The 21613-nt window shown below is 37.0% G+C and overlaps 1 protein-coding gene across 1 annotated transcript; it reads left to right on the top strand.

Annotated features, from left to right (window-relative positions):
• Nucleotides 1-4: 4 nt before the first annotated feature.
• CIR1 (corepressor interacting with RBPJ, CIR1) lies at nt 5-21377 on the top strand. Its single transcript, XM_064434405.1, has 10 exons — nt 5-157; nt 787-881; nt 1389-1462; nt 2696-2709; nt 2803-2858; nt 3173-3221; nt 3395-3512; nt 16573-16679; nt 18116-18201; nt 19828-21377. Exons 1-10 carry the CDS (start codon nt 86-88, stop codon nt 20546-20548), a joined length of 1392 nt encoding a protein of 463 aa, XP_064290475.1. The 5' UTR covers nt 5-85; the 3' UTR covers nt 20549-21377.
• The last annotated feature ends 236 nt before the right edge of the window (nt 21378-21613 follow it).

The following is a 21613-nucleotide window of genomic DNA, read 5'->3' on the forward strand; positions in this document are numbered from 1 at the left end:
AGGCCCGCCCGCCGACCCGGAAGGCCCGGCCGAGGCCGCCCCGGAGCGCCGCTGTCCCTGTCCGTGATCCCGCTCCGCCGCCGCCATGGGAAAGTCGTTCGCCAACTTCATGTGCAAGAAGGATTTTCACCCCGCCTCCAAGTCCAACATCAAGAAGGTGAGGGCGGCCCGGGGGTGCCCCGGCGGGACGGGCTGCCGGCACGGCAGCGGCCCGAGCAGGGCTCCTCACCTTCCCGGGGTGGCACCGGGGCTGCGGCAAAGAGGAAGGAGGAGGCAGGGAAATAGTTAAGAAATACTTGAAGCTTCGGGTTTTCCTGTTCCTAGGTGTGTAGGACTATGGCATTTTCTTGGCTCGGGCTTTTCAACACCTGATTCTCAGAACAAACAGGCGCTGTGCCCCGTCCAGGCAAACCCCAGCTGTCACGATGCGCCCTTGTTTCCCAGTGTTTCCTGCCTGCCTCCAGCTGGTTGCAGGTGCCCCTGCCAGAACTGTGGCCCCTGCCAGGGGACATGGGGCTTGCAGTCTGTCGAGACCCCGAGCAAGGGTCCACAGGGTATCTTCTGAGCCTGCTTTTCCCTTTGAGCTACCAAATTTTCTCCTGTCTTTGCTGTGTGTAAGTGTCGCTGGAACTTGGAGTTTCTAAAAAGTACTGCTGTGGGAAGTTCATTTGTTAAAATATTGGATGAGAATAATATATTTTACTTGATTAGAACGGTGATCATCCCTCGTTAAGTGTTTTCAATTGAGTAAGCCAGTTATTTATACACTATAATTATTTTAACTAGGTATGGATGGCAGAACAGAAAATCTCATATGATAAGAAGAAACAAGAAGAATTAATGCAACAGTATCTGAAAGAACAGGAATCCTATGATAATAGGTGAGAATTGGCTTAAGATTGCTCCCTTCTTCCTCCTGTCTTGTTTTCATGGTGGTGAGGATCATATTGCTATGAGCAATTTGAAGTACTGTCTCCTTTGACTGGAGTAGTAGGAGTGGGCAGTGATTAATGAGTGATGTCTCATTAAGCGGAAGTCACAAGACCTTCTTTAGTGGTTTATGCCTGTCTTCTGATTAATTTCAAAGTATGCTATGTTTCGCAGAACAGTCAGTGACCTTGTATAATAATAGATTTGTATCACACAGAAATCTGTTTTTCAGAACTCTGGACATACTTTTCAGTTGAGATTGAAATGTGTGATTTTTGTACACAGCGGGTCATGCCAAAGCATTGACTGGTCTCTCAAATTTTTTGAAATTCAGATTTTGTTACATTAACAAATGAAAAAATGCTAGTTATCACAACAATTTCATACTGTTTTGGTTTGTTTTTGAGTGTTACTAATGTGACTGGTGTGTAACACCCCAAACTGCCCTTTTTATCTAGGTTGCTTATGGGTGATGAGCGTGTGAAGAATGGTCTTAACTTCATGTATGAGGCCCCACCTGGAGCAAAGAAAGGTATTGCAATTTCCTGATTCTGGGCAGGGAGTACTGCAAAGCTAAAAGCCTTGTGAAGAAATAAACACAGTGTATTTTATTTTAAAATAACGTGTTCATGGTGAGGTCATGGTAGAAGATGTGATTTTTAAAATTCTTTCTGTGAGAATATCCAGACATAGATGTAGATAGATAGATCAATATGTATGTATGTATATATATATATAGTATGTAATCATTTTGATCACACAAAACTTTAATTTCTTTCAAAAAGAATGGTTGGGGTTTTTTTAAACTACAGTTCAACGTGAAGGGAAGAGCAGATAAATACCTTTCCAGGAAACAGCATAAATTCTGGCCTCCACCACGGATGCTTCTTTAGCCAGTTATAAAGCCACTGGATGAGGGGGACTAGACCTTACCAGGGCAGTGACTCAGGCAACACAAACCTGTATTTTGGCCTGCTCTCTTTTACAGAAGTAGCAGATTGCTTTTGTTTAAAAGTTACGCCCATAATTCAGCTTGATGCTTGTCAAACATAGGAAATACCAGAGCAAGAAATTAATTATCAGAAGTTATAAAAATAATAAATGCTGAAATTCAGTAGTCAAAAGTGCTGCCTGACCTGTGTCTGGTGAGTTTATGACTGTTTGGTAGTGTCATAAATGGAAGTTTCTAAATGCCTGCTGGACACTCATACCAATCACTTAATTTGAGCAAGATCTGAATGTAAGTGAAGAACTAAGAAAATATATTTCCTTTAAGAGAAAACATGTTCCCTTTAAAATGCATCTTTCCCATTTGCATGAAATCACTGGGAAATGCTTGGATGGACTCATTCTTGTAGACCAAGTTTTGCAATTATTTAACTTTAGAAGCTCTAATAGTAATCTCTTAAGCTTAGAGGAAATGCAATTTCAAAGTAGCAATTATTACTAAACTTCTTCTTTTTTTAAATATCTTGAAAGTATTGTTGCTACTCTTGCAAAAAGTGAAGTTTTTATCTGTGTAACAAATCAGCATAGTTTTAGAAGGTGATTCTGGATGTACAGCATTTAAAGCTATATAATAGAGGCTGGTTATTTGTAAGTGCACTCTATTTATATAAAGCTACTTACTGAGTATTTGCACTATTGATTAGTACAAACCATAAAATGTTTTTTCTTTGGCTTAGTTGGGGGAGCACCATCTGGATTTTACATATATAATTAATGCATAATTTGTTTTCTTTGCATGCTTTCTGAAAATACAAAGAGGAAACAAAAGAGGTATTTCATTACATTATTTCTTTATGTTTTTTTCTTGCTTGCTTAAAATATATTCTGAAAAGCTTCAAACTTACCATGTTTTCTGTTTTATAGCAAGAAGGAGAGACTGAATACAAATTTGAATGGCAAAAAGTTGCTCCTCGAGAAAAGTAAGATATCTGGATTTTTTCACATACTTTTCTTCTTGTCCCTTTTTTCCCCTGTTTTATTTTTGGGCAGGTCACTTGTGTGATCTTGTCACATCCTGACACTTAATTAGGAACTATTAACTTGGAACTATTTCCTTGCTCAGCTTTATTTTCATTTGATTTTTGCATCCATGTTTGAAAACGCATTAAAAACAACGTTTACAAGAATTACACCTCTGAAATGGGTGCACACACAAAAAGGTAGTTTTGTATATGATGTCTTTTAAAAAACAGTGGTGAAAGGAGTATTTGTTTTCTCTTGTGTTTGTGTGCAGGTACGCTAAGGATGATATGAATATCAGAGATCAGCCGTTTGGAATCCAGGCAAGTTACATACATTTCACTCTCTGGATGTCTAGGGTTTATTTCAAAGGTTGTCTGGCTGCAGAACTTTCACATGGACTCTCTTAATTTTATCATCTCCTTTTCAGTGGGTTGAAAAGCTTCTCTTATGCCTCTTGGTGACTAAATTGTGTCAATTGACTTTGTTGCTTTAGGTGCGGAACGTGAGATGCATTAAGTGCCACAAGTGGGGTCACATAAACACTGATCGAGAATGTCCCTTGTTTGGCCTGTCTGGGATCAATGCAAGTTCAGTCTCCAGTGATGGTTCAGGTAGGCACTGAATGGTTTTTAAAGTTCTGGTTAGACATATATGGAGGGAGCTTATCATGTTTAATTTTAGAAGGTTTAAGTTTATCATATTTCAGAGAGTTGATGAAATCTGGAAGACAGTTAATTCCAAATGTAGGATCCACATGTTTAATTATTTATCCAATTATTTCATATTGCAGGGACCTAATTTTCTAATTAATAACTCATTTAAAAAAGATTCCATATTGCTTTGATGCTGTCTTGCCTAAAACTGAGAAGCTGCAATGAGACTTTAGATCAGAATGACAAAATTGGTGTCGCCAAAAAAATGAATGGATTGTCAAAGACTGTCCCAGTTCAGATTCAAGTGAACTGCTTGGGTAAGATGGAATATACCATTATATCTTTGTTAATACTTGGTAACAAGGAGAGATTTGTGGGCTTTTTTAAAATATGTAATTGTGTAAGTGGAAAAGCAATTGACACCTAGATTTCCAAATGTCTGGTTTCCCTTTATCTGACTTTTTTGCTTTTCGAGCTACAATTTTTTTTCTTCTATTAGCTCTCCTGTTACTTGAAGTCACACTGCAGTTAGTGCTAGATTGTGTTTGAAGAAATGGGTGTGAACATTCAAATTGAATATTTTTTGTGAGTTAACCCAAGTTGTAATGCTTTTAAGTTTTTTAAAATTGGGGCATGTTAAAGAAACATCAGGTAGCGTGGCTGAATCTTCAGCCTTGCTGTACTGTGCTTTAAGGTCACTTGTTGTGTCTTGGATTTTGCAGGGATACCATTACATGGAGTTGCACACACTCCATGGTTTCTGCTTTTCTTGTCTTCCTTCAGGTTATCTGTTTTATGTAGAAGCTCCTAGCTTTGTTAGGCTACCAACAATCTTGTTTTTCAGAATTAGGTCACATAGATACATATTTTCTTTGGGATGAGGCCTAGAAGAGTTGAGTTCAAGGAAATGGTGCCTCTGACTCTCCTGTCTTTTTAGGCCTTGTCTGATGATTATGCCATTGTGTTACTCATCCTGTAGCTGACTTGCTCAGCCTTTCTGTTCAGTTGGTTATAAAGCTAAATGACTTTCTTGCATCATTCATGTTTTGGAAAAAGATTGTGCTTTGAGCATTTGTTGGTGGTAGAATTATATTGTGCAGCTCTTGTGTGTCAGAGATGCTTTTGTGCTATGGAACTCACTGTCCACACCTCAGTTCAAATGATGTGGGTCAGTTTAGGGATGTTTGGTGGAAAAAGCAGAAATTATTGTTTGTGCTTGCACAAACCTGAATATGCATTCCTTATTATTTGTTACAGTGTAATACAGGCACTCTGCAGTGTCAGTAGAAGAATAACTGCTTGTTTCAAACCTTACTGAACTGTCTACATAGGTGTAGGCAACGTTTGACTGCTGTGGGTGTTTCCCACTTGAAGAGATGTCCCCCAGATGGCTTTTCAAACCATCTTTCTAAGCCTAAAGAGAGCATTTAGCACATATAATGAATTTTGCATGAAGGAAAATGATGTAGAAGTACTTAGATGTTCTCAGACTGTGCCAGTGCCCTCTCATTTTCTACTCTGGAACTTAGAAGACAGTGTGCTATGCTGAGCTTAGACTCCTGTAGGCTGAGGAAGGATTTTTAGGGAGTAGGGGTGGGCGACAGATCAGGATTTGTATATATAATTTGTAAGACACTGTTCTTGAATTTGAATAGTCAGCTGTAATGATACTGCTACTTTCTCTTTCTTGCAGGGAAACTATGTAAGAACACTGTAAGTAAAGCTTAAAGTTCTTGATTTAATAGCAAATACAAGGCTTAGAGAAAGTGGTAATATTAATTACAACATCAAATAAAAGGTTGTCTGCTTGTTCTAGCCTCAGGAATACAAACCTTTCATCAACTTTTCTAAAACTTCATCTGATTTAATAACAAGTTAAGTTACACTCCTTTGATGACTTCTGGAAATGTGTGTAAATGAAGCACTGCAGTTAAGTGACAACACAAATTCTTGAATTCACTGCTTCTCTTAAGACTCATCGTTCATCCACATGGTATGCTAATGTAATGCAACGTATTTTTTTTAAAAGTATGAGGTTTGTTGTTGTTGTTGAAACCCTGAAAGTAGTTCTATGTTGGCTGGGATGGGAATAATTACTTTGGGTTGCTGAGAGTTCGGCCCAGTTGTTACAGTGCTGCAGATCCACAGTCAGCTCTGCTGCATCTGTTTCTACCTCCAAGAGCCTTCTTCTGTTGCTCTGTGCAATACACCTCCTCTCTTTCTTCCTGCTTCTCTTTATAAGTAATTGCATGCACTCCTAAGCTGCTCTCTAGACTAAATTCCTGATTATTTTTAGTGCTTTGTAGTACTGCAAAAGTGTCCATTGCCACGCTGTTCTTTAGACTGGCTAGAAGTCCAGAAAAAGCCACTTTGGAAAGGACAGAGACATTTAATGAGAAAATCCTTTTGTGAAACTGTTCTGTGTTTTGTGAACTGATGATTAAAAAAATCCCTTGCACTTGAAACAAGTTGAATTGCACATTAATTGCTTCCCAAGCACTCCCTCCTCCACATGTCACAAGTGTCTCCTCATGCTTAGAAAGCTGGTAAAAAACCACGGAGATAGGCCACAGTTTTCATTTTTTGTGGTTGTCAGCAACAGGGGAAAAAAAAGTGCAAAACTACTGGCTTCTAAGGTCAGGTAGAGTTCATTAAATCTTTCTGAAGTTGTTTGTTCATTTCTAAAATCTAGGGGTTAAAACACATGTCTCTGAATAGAGCAGTGAATAGGGATTTCAAGGATAGGCAGTGATTACGGGTAGTATACAGCAGGTCTGGGATGTGTGCTAAATTTATTTGACTGGGCTTTTTAATAGCTCAGTATGTAAAAATACATTTGCAATGAACTCTCAAAAAGTTGAAAAACGTTTGGTTAAATTACTAGAGCATTTAGTACTTTCAAAGGTTAGGAAGTATTGCCACATTTAGGAAGTAGTCATAAACTTTTTTCTAGCTGGTGTTTCAGGAAATTGATATATAAATATTGCCTCATAAATGAAAGGGTACAGCTATAACAAGGAAAATTTTAGCACAGTAGTCAATGTACAAGAATTCCAATTAGTTTGTGAAATGAATTTAAGTTCATACAAATTTAAGTTCTAAATAACTAAGCATTTTTTTAAAGAGCAAATCTTTAGATTTTTTTAATATTCTTTGGAAAGAGCTCTATTGCTTTGAAGTTACTTACTTGGTAGGGCTTTATTTCTTCTGATTTATAATCTTTTCATGCTAATAGAAGTCAATCTTACATCCTTTTCATGCAAATTGAGTGGAATTTTTTTTTTTGGCAGTGCGTGGTAGTTACCCTAGTTAAATTTAGGTTAGAATTCTTCCAACTTTGCAAATACTCTCCCTTGCTAGAGCACACCATGCATCAGCACAGTGCTGGAAGGCTCTGGTCCATGTGCTGCTGAGCATCCTGGCTGGTGGTGAATCTCTGCCCAGTCAGGCTATGGAAACATTGGGCTTCATGGTTCTGAATCTGGTGTGCTAAGGACACTGGCATCACTAATTTCTGCAGAAGTAGGTTTTAAAAAAAGATCTGGCTTCCATTTCTGCAGAAGTAGGTTTTAAAAAAAGATCTGGCTTCCCTGTCAAAGATTTGTCACAGGCCTTGATACAGGTTCAGTTTTTGTTTTGTTTCTAATTTATTCCTGCTTCAGAAAGAGCAAAACAAAATGTCTTGTTTGGACTCATTATTTTTTTTCAGCATCAGAGGAAAGGTTTGACTGCAAATAAATGAAAGTGAAACTCGTGTCTGATTTAGTTGACTTCACTAAAGTTCCTGCTATGTTTCTCCATAGGGGAAAAGAAGAATTATTGACTGAGATTTTTTTTCCTCCCCACATCGTGTCCAATGTAGGCTTTTTCTTTCCCATAAATCTTATAAGCTGTGACTCTGTCATTTCAGCAGAAGAATAGCTGTCTTTTAATCTGACGTGAAAACTACATTGTAGTATTCCTCTTGACACATAAAACTGGCTGGCAATTGCTGTGTCAGATTTGGTGTTGAATATTCTGTGTGCAAAGACCAGTCACAGCGTTCAGTTTCCTCCAGTGAAACCAGTGCAGGGCAGAGGGTGTCTGTGGCACAGAACTGTGTTCTGCTGGCTTTCAAGATCTGACATACATTGCAGTGCTTCAGCAAACAAAAATAGGGACAATCAGTGCCTTAACATGGGCTTGGTGGCTTGGTTATTTTGCTTCTGGGACCATTTTACTAATCTAGCTGGTAATTCACACAAAAAAATAATAATCTTACCATTAAAAAGCACCTATTGAATAATATCTCACCAGTGACTAGAGATTATTTTTTCAATAAGGCAATTTCAGTGGATGTGGTTATCATGGGATAATCACACCCCTGGGGTACAGCCTTGTCTGTAATCTCCCAGGAGTGTAATTATTGCATGATAACTGCACCCCCTGGTGTTGCATTATTTCTATTATGAAATTCTTAGTTTTAGATATAAAGTAACTTTGATCACTGAAAACTGCAAAGTAGTGTTAGAATGTTCCAGCTGTGAGGCTTACAGAGACCAACTTAGAAGATTTGCTTCTCCTTTACAAAGGTAAATTAGGCAATCAAAATGCTTCTTTGGGCTAAACTGATTTGCAGAGTGTTTTACTCATAAAATCCTAACTTTCAAAGTTCTTTCAAGATGAAAATATCGGTTGTGCTTCTGACTTTACGTGCCACTGTGTATTTATGCATGTAGAAAATACAGAATGCATACCAGCAAAAAAACCAGCTCACTAGCATCTCAAAGTTTGCCTGTTTTTACAGTCCTTTCTTATTAGCCAGGAGCATCTGTTGGGGTTTGTGAGGTTTTTTTTGTGAATCCTGAAAAACCATTAACTTGATTGGAACAGTGATCATTAGGTGTCCTGTGCAAAGTGTTTTGAAATAATACTGTTATTTCACTTCAAAATTACCTGATACTTTCTTGGTCAGGTGAAGTTAGGACAAGCTGAATACTTTTTTTTTCCTTTCCCTTCTTTCCTGCAAACAACCTATCCTGTTCAATGATGGTTTGGGCAGATGTGGAGAGGGATTACTAAAAAGCTATGAAAGCTTGAATGCTTACAATTTTTATTATATGGTTTTTAGAACAAAGAACCCAGTATCTGTTCCTTTCTTATGAAGAAAGGTATACAATCTTAGGAAGTGAGGCTAGTGTCTCAGACTGTATGAACAGCATAGTTAGAAGTGGGATGGTGAGGTTAAAAGATGTTCTTGCACTCTTGGCCTATGAAAGCTAAGCCTGGACAGTGCTGGGCATCCTTCTCTGCTGTGGGCTACTTTGCACTTTTTACAGCTGACTGGCTCTAGATGTGAGCCATGCTGTGGAATTCCTAAGGAAAAAGTACTGTAAAGTGCTTAGCACATTCTGGAAAATTCAGGCTAATCAAGGTAAAAATCTAATGGGGCACTGTGTATGTGTATGTAGTGTCTTATGCTCTACCATGATAAAGCCACTCTAGGTATTGCTGTGCAGGTGCTGCCTTCTAAAGGCTCATTACCCAGTTCTGGGGTTTGCACCCTCTCTTTTCATCTCCTGAGTGTCCCTAAACTAACTGGGGGTGTTGTTTCCATCTGTCTATGACTTCGTGTGTTCCACTGATTTTAAGATTTTGGGTGAAATACCTTTCCAGAGTAATCATGGAAGTTACCAGTCACGTGGAGACAGCAAAAAATGAAATCTGTGTTTATGTTACATTATGTCTGCATCTCACTGCAGTTTCCCAGGGACAAATACAGTACCTTTTTTCCCCACAGAGGAAAGTCTGCATTGTATTGGGAATGCAGGAATTTTTTTTAATGTTCTTTTGAATTTGTCACAACCAAGAAAATGTATTTGAATATATTAACTGTGAATATTTGTATAAATGGTCATCTGTAGAAACGTACAGTGTGTGAAACCTTCCTTTATGATCTGCAGCTGAGACCTTTGATTGTGAACAGTAGGAATCTTAACTAAATCTTCACATAGTTTAAGAACTGTCACATTTTAGAATAATCCTCCATTTATGTTTCAGAAGCCTTGGTATTTGTTGTGAATGCATAAAATACAGATTCTATTAGAAATCTTGTGCTTAGCATTTAAGTGATAAATATGGATTCCAGTAGCAGTTTGATAATGTTAAATGGCTTTTACTACTCCAAAAAAGTAAAAAGGAAACTCAGGTTTCTCTGAAATACCATATCACAAAAGCATGGCAAATTACACCGAAATTCTGTGCTAAAGTGTTAAATACAGTTAAACTGCAGGCCCTCTGAAGAAGAGCTAATTAAAAGCCAGAGGTTTTAGTCATTGATTTCTCTCAATGCCAACTGCAGCAGTTGCTTTGAAGTGTAAATATGGTCTGAATGCACTCATCTCTGAAATAGATGAAAAAATTATCAGTAAAAGATGATTGATTCTGAATTAGTGGAGGCAGCATGAACTTACTGTGTATCATGATCACATAATTTTGATTATAGTTCTTTGTCCTGTAGATAAAATAAGTGCCTACTCTCATCTCTATCACAACCTGAGTAAAAGTTCACAGACTGTGGAGTGTGATGAAGCTCAGTCTGTAATTTTTTTTCATTTTTGCTCAATTTCCATATTAACAAAAGCCATAGAAAACTCTCGGTGGACAGAACAAGAAAGTATATGGATGTATTGACACAACTGTCTATTCTAATTTTAAAGTTAATTTCTCTTTTAAAGCAAAACCTAAAAAGCATTGTATAATATGTTTTCCCTTTGCTACTACCCAAAAAAAAGCTAGTATTGTGCATTCAGAGTATATTTATCCTTCATGTGGTTGTGTGCTAGGCTGAAACCCACCATCAGGATGTTTTCTAAAGCCTAGTTAATTCAAAACAGATGTTTTTGCACTCCACAGGTATTTATTTATCTGCCACAGCAAAGCATGGTTTTAGTACCACTGTTGTGTAGAAAACCATAAATAAATTTCAGTTTGGAGAAGTTACGGCCTCACTGGTCCAAGGTGCCTAGGAGAAAGAATGGTGAGAACATGCTTTAGGCCTATTTTGCTAACAAAAAATGTGTAGCAATAAAATAGAAACCTTGAGAGTATCTTGTCCTGGATTCATTAATGAAGTTTTAAGCATGGTAGCATGGAGTTTACTGACCATGACGTATACTGACAAATTGACAGCAGATACACAGGTTTGCTATGTTTGCATTTCATGTAAATTACCTCTCTTACCAAGCCAGGAGAAGTGTGATGGTGATGTTTTTAGATTAAAATTATCATATTTGTAACCTACACGTTTTTAGAAAAGCTTGTTCTAAAAGCCATACTCTAAATACTGTTTTAATGATATGCAAAAATGAGCAGTGGTTAAAATAAAGGTAAATAGTTGCAATTAAAATGACACCATGAAGAATCTACTTTTCCCAGTATTTTCTATCATTTTCCACTAACTTTTATATAGTATACTGTATTTAATAGTGTACTCTATTTAATTTTGTAACAATGCGTAGAATACAAAATAAAACATGCATACAACCTTAAATATCCTATAGTTCTGTAGCTGCAGCCACAATGTAAGTACAGTGCTTACTGTCATTTCCTCTGCCAAAGATAGCAGTAATGTTTACAGTATTATTGTTTCTTGTGTTTTTGCTTTCCATTTATATTCCACTATAAAAATCCACTTAAAACTTGATTGATTGTAAAGAATAATTCAGTTTGTTTATCTGCACTGGTGACAGTAGTGAAAGCTTTTATCAGTAAATTGGGCAAATACTGTCAAGATTGTGCATCATGGGTAGGTGGATGTAGAACTGCTATTTTTGATGATACTTGCAACATAACTTGATGGTCTGTCCTCACTGCCACTGAAGCTATTGCAGAAAATGTGGTATTTAATCACAGGTGTTACGACAAAGTGTTTTAGCATACTGCTCCCTCATGTTGAATAATTAGAAAAAAAGTGTTTTGCAGGTTGTAAGGGAGGCCTGCTAGATGCTGTGTTACAGCTGGCATTGCTCTCCTAAGGGTGCCCGGGCTTCCTAGAGAAAACATCCTGAAAACAACAGAGTGTTACCTGCCCTCTGCATTTGTAGCATCCAGAGAAGTACAGACAGAACAGAAAATGTATTGCAGCTATAGGTTTCTCTGGTTTCTGGGACAGGTGTGGGGCAGTAATGCAGGGTGGGAGAGCTTGCTGTAAAGGCAGGCACTTAAGTAATTGAAATCCAGCACTGTATTCCCTTCCTGATGGCTTAATAGAAGCAAAACTGATTCTGTTAATTCATGTCAGCTGTGTGATGAGAAATTGGAGTGCTCCTTGTTCTAAAAAAGCAAATTTACCATATGTTATAGAAATCCTAATATGATATTCTTCTGCAATCCAGTGTAATTGATGCTCATATAAGCCTGAGAAAAAAACTATTTACATGTCTTCTGTTTATGTAATTTTACAAGTATTATAAAGATGCACCAAAAGCTGTCAAGCTAAGATTGTACTTGGGTAGTGCTTTGTAAAGAATCAGATCTTCACACTTCATTGCATGTTTTGAGTTTCTAGATTTTGTACCCCAACTCTTTGAGTCAGCTGAGCTATCTAAATTGTATCTTTAAATAGTATCTTGAACAGAAGATAACAGAGAGAATTAGTGCAGCAAGAATTTCTGTGGAAAGTAAGAAACAGGAAGAAACTGTAACCTCTTTGCATGACTACACTGTTTCTTGAGAATTACAATAGCCAAAAAAACCTCTTTAAAAATCTGTAACTATTTAAGGATGGAGACGTTTTTGTGCAAGCCCTTGTATAATGCTAAGTACCTGTAACTACAGAAAATATAAGAAGTTGTCACTTGTCTTAATGCATAAAAATAATCGTCACATTCACAAGCACTTAAGTACACTATATGACAAAAAGTTTTTCCAGGACTATGAATTAGTTCTAAAGCAGATAAATGGTTTAGTTTTTGCCAAGTGGCATCTGGGAAAGTTTTGAAGATCTTTTTTTTTTCTTTTCTTTTTTTTTTCCCCTATCAAAATGTGAATTTCAGAAAATAACGTTAGCAGTCATATTCAAAAATAGCAAGGTACTGTATTTGACTTGTTTCAGGAAGAATAAGAAACAGATGATGAAACATTGTAACTTTGAACTTATTTTAAGTTTGCTGATGAAAGAATGCTGAGAGACTAGTTGTCAGAAGTTGTAGCAATCAGCTCTTTTTATAGGATTGCTGTATCTAAAGTTCTGCCAGCTCGTGGTATAATATCTCTAGATGTTTTCACCTGCAGGAGGATACAGAGGTAGCTTCTTCACAGGCTGTCCCACAAGGCTGTAAGGGATGCCTATATGAAGAGTTTGATTCTCATAACATGTAAAGGATTTTTGTGCCTGATGTAGGAGTGAGTCTTTGCAAGTGATGGGTGCTGTTCAAGAGCAATAAGCTATCATCATAGCGGAAGATTTTAGCCAACTGAGAGCCTCTCAGCTCAGTCCTACCATCTGTTTTACTGTTAATGACTCAGCTGGAGCATAGGGCTGCCAGGTATACCTAGTACCTAGACACAACTGTGGTCATAAGCCAAAGGCAAGCTGAAAAGATTTACCACTTTGGGTCGCCAGGCAGCCTGCTGGCCTCAAGGTATGAGCTTTAACTGCTTAATAGAGAAGCCAAGGGCTCTTCTGAGAAGTTGCTTTTTTCCAAATTTCTGTTAAGTGAGGTTTAGTTTTTAGGGCTCCTTTTACAGGCTTTGTCTCTCCCATTTACATTAGCCAGGACAAATCCTCTATACATTTTATAATGTATAAATGAGAATGTAATTTTTTACTCACAGATTTAGGCATCTTTTAGAACTCTGTGAAAAAGCATCTCAAAAGGAAGCATGTTACACACCTCAGTGCTGTCACATAAAATAGCTGTGCCCAGGGATCCTGAGAGAGCTTAACCTGTCACTGATATTTCAAAGAAAATCAGATCTGCTTATCAACATCATTAAAATATAAATCAAAAGCAGTCTGTTGAGGTATGGATGAGAGAAGAAAGTCACCAAGCATTTGATTCCCTCGATTCCAAGCAAAGGAGTTTAATTATGAGAATTACAATTTTCTTGATTCTTGATCTGTTGCAGAAAGTAGTTAGTAGTAAAGGTTTGCAGTTAAGCTGTGCAGCCATTGTCAAATATTATGTCTTAATTGAATTTATCAGCCTGAACTTGTAACCATGTAGAAAACAGTCTCTTTACAGATCAGATACTGTTTTCTCTCTACTGTGTCTTGCTGTCATTGGGCAGCAGAACTTCTGAGAAGCTCAGTGGTATCATTGTTTAAAAAAAAGTATAAGCAAGTTCATCTGTTTCATCCTCTCAAAAATGTTAATGTTTTTTTAAACTGCAAAGATGCCATACTGCAAGGAAATGTCTCCCATAACCAACCGCTCTGGACAGCTGCCCATGTCGTGCCTGGCTGGAGCCTCCACACACAAGAGTTGTTAAACAGGATTGTGTTTTGACTCTACTTCCATTTATGGGGTTGGTTTATTTTCTGAATCTCATTTTCTAATGTTTTCTAAAACCTTTAGTTATAGTAAAAATAGCATACTTAATAAAATTTCTTGGAGATTCTTGCATCTCCTCACAAACTTGGCTGAACCTAAGTGATTGGTTCCCTCACAATTGTAGGGGGACCAAAACAGGAATAATTTATTTCATAAACAACTTTAGTCTCAAGTTTCTGTGGGTGCATTTGATGCAGCTTGTAGATGTCCACAGAACAGGAATAACAGTAGTTTGGTAACTGTCCTTATCATGGTGATACTGACTTGCAACTGAAATACTGTAGGTGGAGCTCTGAAATTCTCTTTGACGTCATAAATATACAAGGAAACAGATGCACAAAAATCAGTGTTGGGCATTCATTACAAGCTTTTTCTTTAAAAAGAATAAATTATTTTCCTTGCCTCTTGCCAGTGTTGTGCACAAAGAATGCCAAAAATGTTTGTTTCTGGAAAATAATTTTGAATTGTACTTTTGAAGGCTAATGTGCCTTCATGTGTCTCTGGTCTCAATTCTGACCATAGTCCTCATAGGAGGACTAAATCAAAGTTAGGCCTTCTGTCTTGGTTCTTGAGCAAGTCTGCTGTGTAGATTTGGACAAGTTGCATTTCTTTATTGATCTAATCACACTAATGAGAACAATTAGGTATTGGATACACACCAAAATGTGCACAATGCTCAAACACTGAAGAGGAGTACCTAAGAAGTTAGTTAAGTTACTTCTGTAGGCAGTGGCTCTTTGAATAATAGGGAGAAACTACCTTTGAATAATAGAGGTATTCTGGAATTCTGTTGAATTGGTCGAGTGTTTTGGTTTCTTTGGTGTGGAGAAATCTTTCATGACTCTATGCTTTGTCTCCATTTGGCTTCGTCATACAGGGTTTTTGACTGAATTGTATGTTTTATCTGGACTTTTCAAACCAAAGCCTCTTCTGGTGCCAAATTCTGTCAGTAGGTGTCTGTCTGATGTTAGTTTCTGTTCCAGCCGGAGTAGGTTTCGGCGAGCACACCAAGATGTGAAATTTGAAATAGGCCAAAATGTAGAGACTGGGGCCTGTCCTATACACATTCATTAATTGTGAGCTTACAATTACACTATAACACAGAAAAAGGAAAAGCACTTCAGGTAGAGTACAGGGGGGATGGGAAATAACCCCCTACTTAAGAAAAATGTAAACTCAAAGGAAGACTAAAAAGTATCTAATTTGAGAATTCTTTTGCCTGGAAAAATAAGGAACTTGTGAAAAGAATGTCATTAACACAGGGGTTCCTTAAACCATTTCCAGAATTTTGTTTTATTCCTTCCTGTTTTACATGTAGACCTGTTTGTTTCTGCAACGTAATATATTATACAGGAAAACTAAGAAAAATGTTACTTCTTTTGACAAAGTGCTATATTACTTTCCATATATTTTCTATAGCAAAAAATCTCACTTTATTTTTCCATATTTGTCTGTTAAAAGTCTATGAGTTTTGTCAGTTTTCACAACTAAGAAAGTCTTAAACCACAGAGCACGACCAGTATGTATCATGAGGCTAATTAATCTTATAATTTACAGTAGTTTACTGAAGTAATAGTGAACGTGTGCTCCATGTCCTGTTTCACATTCCTTTTAATTTATATTTACCTTACACAGTTCATTGACAGCAAGGTTAGTGAAGGAACTGGGAAGGAAATTTACTGAAAGTGACTTCACAAGAGAGTGAATATTTAGGCTGAAGAAAAAGTACCTAATCAAATACGTGACATTATGATGGGATTTAATTAAAGCATAAGAGTGAGTTTCAAGGTTTGAAAAATACGCAGTCAAGTCTGAATGATCCATAATACATCCCATATTTTACTCCTTGTTAGATTTTTGCAAAGAAAGAAATCATATGCCTAATGCCAACACCTACTCTAATGAAAAATACAGCATGGTTTTTAAGCTAATAAAACCAGAAATCTCTGAAGAGATAATAGTCTAGAGGCTACATGTATTTGGCAATCCCTAGAATAAATAAGGACATAGATATTTTTCAAGTGTTTTTATATGTGTTCTTCTAATGTTACTTTTTACATTGAAGTTCAAAAATTTGTGTCATTATGAAAAATCAGTTATTAGTGACATATTAGAGGCACATTTTCTCATTGTTTTAAAGGAGAGGAGGTACCTGAGTCTTATTTAACATACTTTATTTAGATCTCTGCTTTTTTACTATAATAAAAATATATTACTAGACTTATCTAATATATTGTTTTCAACATGACAAAGTTACATAAGAGAATCCCCTTGTACTTAAAGAAAAATGCAATTATTTTCCATTCTGAATCTTCAGACTGCTGTTTTAGAAAATCATATCTGATTATTTGCTCAGCAGAAGATTATTGAGTTGATTTAGCTGTGATTTTACTTAACAAAGCTTCAACTGAATTCCTACTGTGGAGTCCAAAAAAGGTAGAGAGATATAAATGATACATTCAAACTGTGATTTTTGTGAACAGGGCCATCAATGCACCCCTCGGAGCTAATAGCGGAGATGAGAAACAGTGGGTTTGCACTGAAACAAAATGTACTGGGGAGAAACTTGACCGCAAATGATCCATCACAGGTAATATCTTTTTACCAGTAAGCTGAAAATGTCTGTAAATCTAAATGTGATTGCTTGTGAATTGTTACTTAATGTTTTCAAATATGCATATCCATAGGAAAGCTGAAGAGCTGTACCAGTAGAAAAATGTCAGAAAACTTAGTTTTCCTGCTTTGTTTCATACAGAATGGTGAATCATAAATTACTTCTTTTAAAACCACATATAATAAGTTAAATCCCTCTTCTGGGTGACTAGAAATTGAATTCTTCATAGTGGGGTGGTAAGGGCTTCTGCTGCATCCTTGTAATACACCCTTTGGATGAAGGTTGAGGCAGTATGCACCAATAATTACTGCCAGGAATGCTATATCTGAAGGGATTTTTTTACTTGATTCACTATTGTTCCTGTTATTTTTTCTGGGAGTGAAAATGGTTCAATAGCCTTTACTCAGACTGCCCAAAATTTATTACTAATTGAGTTGCTTGAATAAAAGTGTAAAATGAAAGATTAACATACAGTCCTTGAAGTAACCTTTGTTCATATGGCAGGATAGTCAAACTGCTAGTAAAGAGGGGATGACCACAAGCTGGTCTTGAAAGCTTCAGTAAATCAGCAGTTCATTGTGTCTCCATAGACAGATGTACCTTTGCCTTTACAAAAAGCTATGTACCCCCAAAAATGTAGCATATGGGCACTGTTAAATGAATCATATTGATATCAGTATGTTTGCTTTATGTTATGTGTGCTGGGGTTTGTTTGTAAGAGCTTTTTAATCTTTATTTCTTCTTTCGTCTTCTGAGTATGGCTAAAATTAAAAACATCACTGTGGAAAACTCTGGTGTACCAGATGCATATAATTTGAGGAATTCAGGGCCTTCAAAGTAGTTTTGCTTTGCTGATTGTGTTACTGTATGTAGATTATATGATTACAGTATTTTGCATTGCTAGAAGTCTTTGTGCACATTTAAAAACTAATAACACAACAGCGAAGTGGATGTGTTACCCATTTTCCTAATGACTAAACCGAGACAGAAAAGTAATTTGCTTAAATTACTCTGAGTTTGAGCAGGACTAGTGTCTTACCTATTCATCCAAGCATGATAACAATGGAATGACTTATCCTGGGAATCGTGGGCTTCAAAATCGGCTCGTTTTTATTAACTATTTGAGAAATGTTTCTTTCCCTAGCAGTGATTTTTTTCATGTGTTAGTAATAACTTCTGTTGCATAGCCCCCACATTATAACACCTACTCAGCTCTGAGAGAGAATGTTCGGGTTTTTCACTTGGTAGTGGGTATTCTGTTCTAACCAGTGTCTTAGGCTGACTTAGTAATACAAATATATTTGTGTCTGTGCAAAAATAAGGTTTATAGAGGCACCACTTTTAAAACAGAAAACTGAATGAATATATTATTTTTATCTATAAGAACCTAATGTCTTACTGCATTTTTCTAGGAGTTTGTTACAAGTGAAGGAGATGATGATCCAGAAGTTGAATTTTTAAAATCACTATCAACCAAACAAAAACAGAAACTTCTAAGGTAGGTCTGGTACTTAGTTCTGACTACATCCATGATTGCCGCTGTAACTCTTTGGTGCCATTTAGCACCAGCAGTACAGAAGAAAATCAGCTTAGTTTAACATACACTTGACCACAAATGGCATTATGTAGCATGATTTTTAATCTACTTGTTTTATTACAATCTAATTTTGATGCCTTTGGCTGGGGCTCGTTCCCAGTTTAACTGGGATACTGACATACTAATTGGCTCACTAGAGATGCTGTGCTGCTATTTTAAAATACTATTCTGCACTCTGTTGTTTACAGTATCTTCTTTGTGATGAAAAAAATCTGTGCTCTTGTTCACTGGTTTACAACTTGACAAAGTTTATCTTCTCCCTGTGGCTGAACTGAACCCGACCCTGTACCCCAAGGGCAAGGCTGGCCCAGCTGCACCCTGTGCTCATGTCAGGGTTTGCAGCTTACTGCTCCCGTGGGTCTGAGTTACTGAGGTTCCTGTGCTTTGCCTTTATCCATCTGATGTTGTGTGCCAGCTGACCAATGGGTTTTTTTCTCTCTTAATTTGCAACGTTTTCCTGAAGTAATCTCAAAATGTTTAAAATCAAAATTGCTAACTACTGTCAGGTAGATCCCATAGAGGCATGCAGATAAAACAAGCTTTTAGGTGTCACATATGTGGGGAGTGCAAGGGGAGGGGGGAAAAGGTGAATGGCTGAGCAGGTAGTAGGTAGGTACATGTGGTATTCACATATGTAATAATTCTCTGAAAATAGTCAACATGTTTTATGTTCCTTTTAAGTAAGGAATGTGTATGTAGATGGAGTAATTTAAAATGTTATTTTTGTTTGAACTTCTGCTGGCCCAACACATTGAAATTTTTATAATCCTTTATATTTTAGAAGTTGAAGGTTAGTAAATATTTGGGCTTTATTAGTCTGAACGAATTTTTTTAATACACTAGAAGCAGTTTCACTATTCACTCACTGATTTTCTGAGCATAAATACAGAAAGAAAAATAAAAACTACATGAAAGTAGTTGAATAATAGTGAATGCATGTACATGATGGATGTTGTATATTTACAGATAGAAAATGTAAGTTTCTAGTTGTGAAAAAAGAGGTTACTGGAAATTTCTGTATTATTTGCCTAAATATTTGCTGTATTATTTGCCTAAAGAACTAAAAGATGTATGTTTTAGTCTCAGTTTTCATCATTAATAGAAAGTGAATACTAATTGCATTTTTTTAATTTTCAAAATACCTTTTTAAAATGCACAAACAAAAGCAGCAATGATTTTCTAAAGTCACCAGAGCAGCCTGACAAGGGGAAAAAAACACTTCTGAATGTATTTACTCCTAGTCACAAGGCCCAAATTGATATCTCTTACTTATCTTTTTGAAAATTAAAAAGTCATATTCCTGCTTTGAGGGAGCAGCTGTGGATTACATACTACAGGTAATGCAGGTTAGAAGTTTTTAAATGAAACTTTGTTGAAAAAGGAAAAGACTTCAATGTGTTTTTATGAAAATGAATGTATTTACTGTGTAGGTCATCAGAAGTACTGAACTTTGAAAGACAATGTCTTTGCAATCTAGTATATCTTTACATGTCTGAATGTGCCACTCTTTTATTTTGAAAACAAAAGGAAGTTGGATCGTCTAGAGAAGAAAAAGAAGAAGAAAGATAGAAAGAAGAAAAAGCAGCAAAAGAAAAAAAGCAAAAGTAAACACAAGAAACATAAGATGAGATCCTCTTCCTCATCCTCCAGTGAGACTTCAGTAAGCAGCAGTGACAGCGAGACTGACAGCAGAGATAAAGCAGCACAAAAGAAGATGGATTCTAAGAAAAGAAAAAAAGACAAGTTTTCAGAGGCTAGCAGCAGCAGCGATTCAGAAGGAGAGGCAAAAACGAGGAAGGAAAAACTTTATGAAGATCTCTCCAGTAGTCACGGTAACAAGGACAAAGACAGGGAGAAGTACAAGCTTTTAAAGCGAGATAGTTCTGCAGAGAACAACAAATGGAGCTCCTGTGAGGGGGAAAGAAAGTCCACAAGCAGATACCATAGCACGAGCACAAGAGACACTGAAAGAAAGGAGAAGGATAGTAGAAGCCAAAACATGAATGAAGGGAGCAGGAGAAGCCCGTGCTCAAATCACAGCAGTTCCAGGCAAAGGCACATAAGAAGAAGTCCAAGTCAAAGCCCTGGCGAAGAGCGGCACAGGAAAAAGGACACCAGAAGCCCCAGCACAGATGTGCACAGAGAGAGGGGAAAAGGTAGAGAAGGCTATGGGGACAAGTGCAGTAAAGTGGAACACAGAGAAAGGAGCAGACGCAGTAGAAGCAGAGAGAGGAAAAAAAATAGATAGTCTAGGGGACAGGTGCAAACAAGAATTTTTCTGGGTTTTGATGAATACCTTTTAACAAGGGCTCAGTTACATACTGCTGTTCATTTCCAACCTCTGGAGCTAGCATTTCCTACATAAAGCAAACAGCTTTATGTATGGTTCAATTCTGTCATGTTGGAATATTTGTAAATTAGGTATAAACGTTAAGGTATTTTTTTACTGTCTAAATATGCTTATTGGCAAATACCTCTTGTATACAAGCAGTAATTCACAAACCTGATTTTAGGATTTTAAAATATTTAAAAGCAGTATGTGATACTCTTGGTTTCATCCATGATTTTTGTTTAGATGCAACTGCGAGGGGGAACAGAGAAAGCATTTGAGATAGTTCTGGATAAGATCACTGCTTTAGATATCAAAGCATTGTCTTGTAGAGGGTTTTGTTTTTTCATACCGAAACATTTTTCCTAAAGTTCCCTGTAAGAGATCAATTTCATGAGTTAAAACAACAGAGAGACATAGTTCACATAAGTGTATAGCCAACATTTTTTTGGCCTCCTGCAGTGTACATCTTGGTCAGGGCTATCTAAACATCTTGAACCCCTGTTGGTATGTGTCAGTACAATGTCAAGTTATTGTTCAATAATCTCTCAAGACATGAAAGGAATATTTACTGCCTCAACTGTTTCAGGTATTTCATTGTTTGTGGTAGTAAGTTAGTGTAAATAGTCATCCTTTTGTTTTCATGAACCTTTTTGTGTTTTTAGTGATTGTCAATCATTTTCTGCATACGTTGTTATGAAGATGAACGTCCATAATAAAATACCTTATTCTTTAAAACCAGTAATAATTGCCATCTTCTTCAGAGTTCTGAGTCAGTACAAATGCACAAGGCAACACTTCACAAGGTTTTTATTGCAAAGGAAAGGCTTCTCTGCTCTTTCAGGATGGTAGATGGAAGCACATTCATTAGTGGACACGTGAAACAGTCACTGTGCTCAGTATTCCAGCAACTTTCTTACCCTCCTCACTCACAGGACAAATGGGACTATCTTTTATTACCAGTCCACTTCCACTTCACTCAGA

Source organism: Passer domesticus, chromosome 10 (genome assembly GCF_036417665.1).
Source record: "Passer domesticus isolate bPasDom1 chromosome 10, bPasDom1.hap1, whole genome shotgun sequence".
Classification (NCBI taxonomy): domain Eukaryota; kingdom Metazoa; phylum Chordata; class Aves; order Passeriformes; family Passeridae; genus Passer; species Passer domesticus.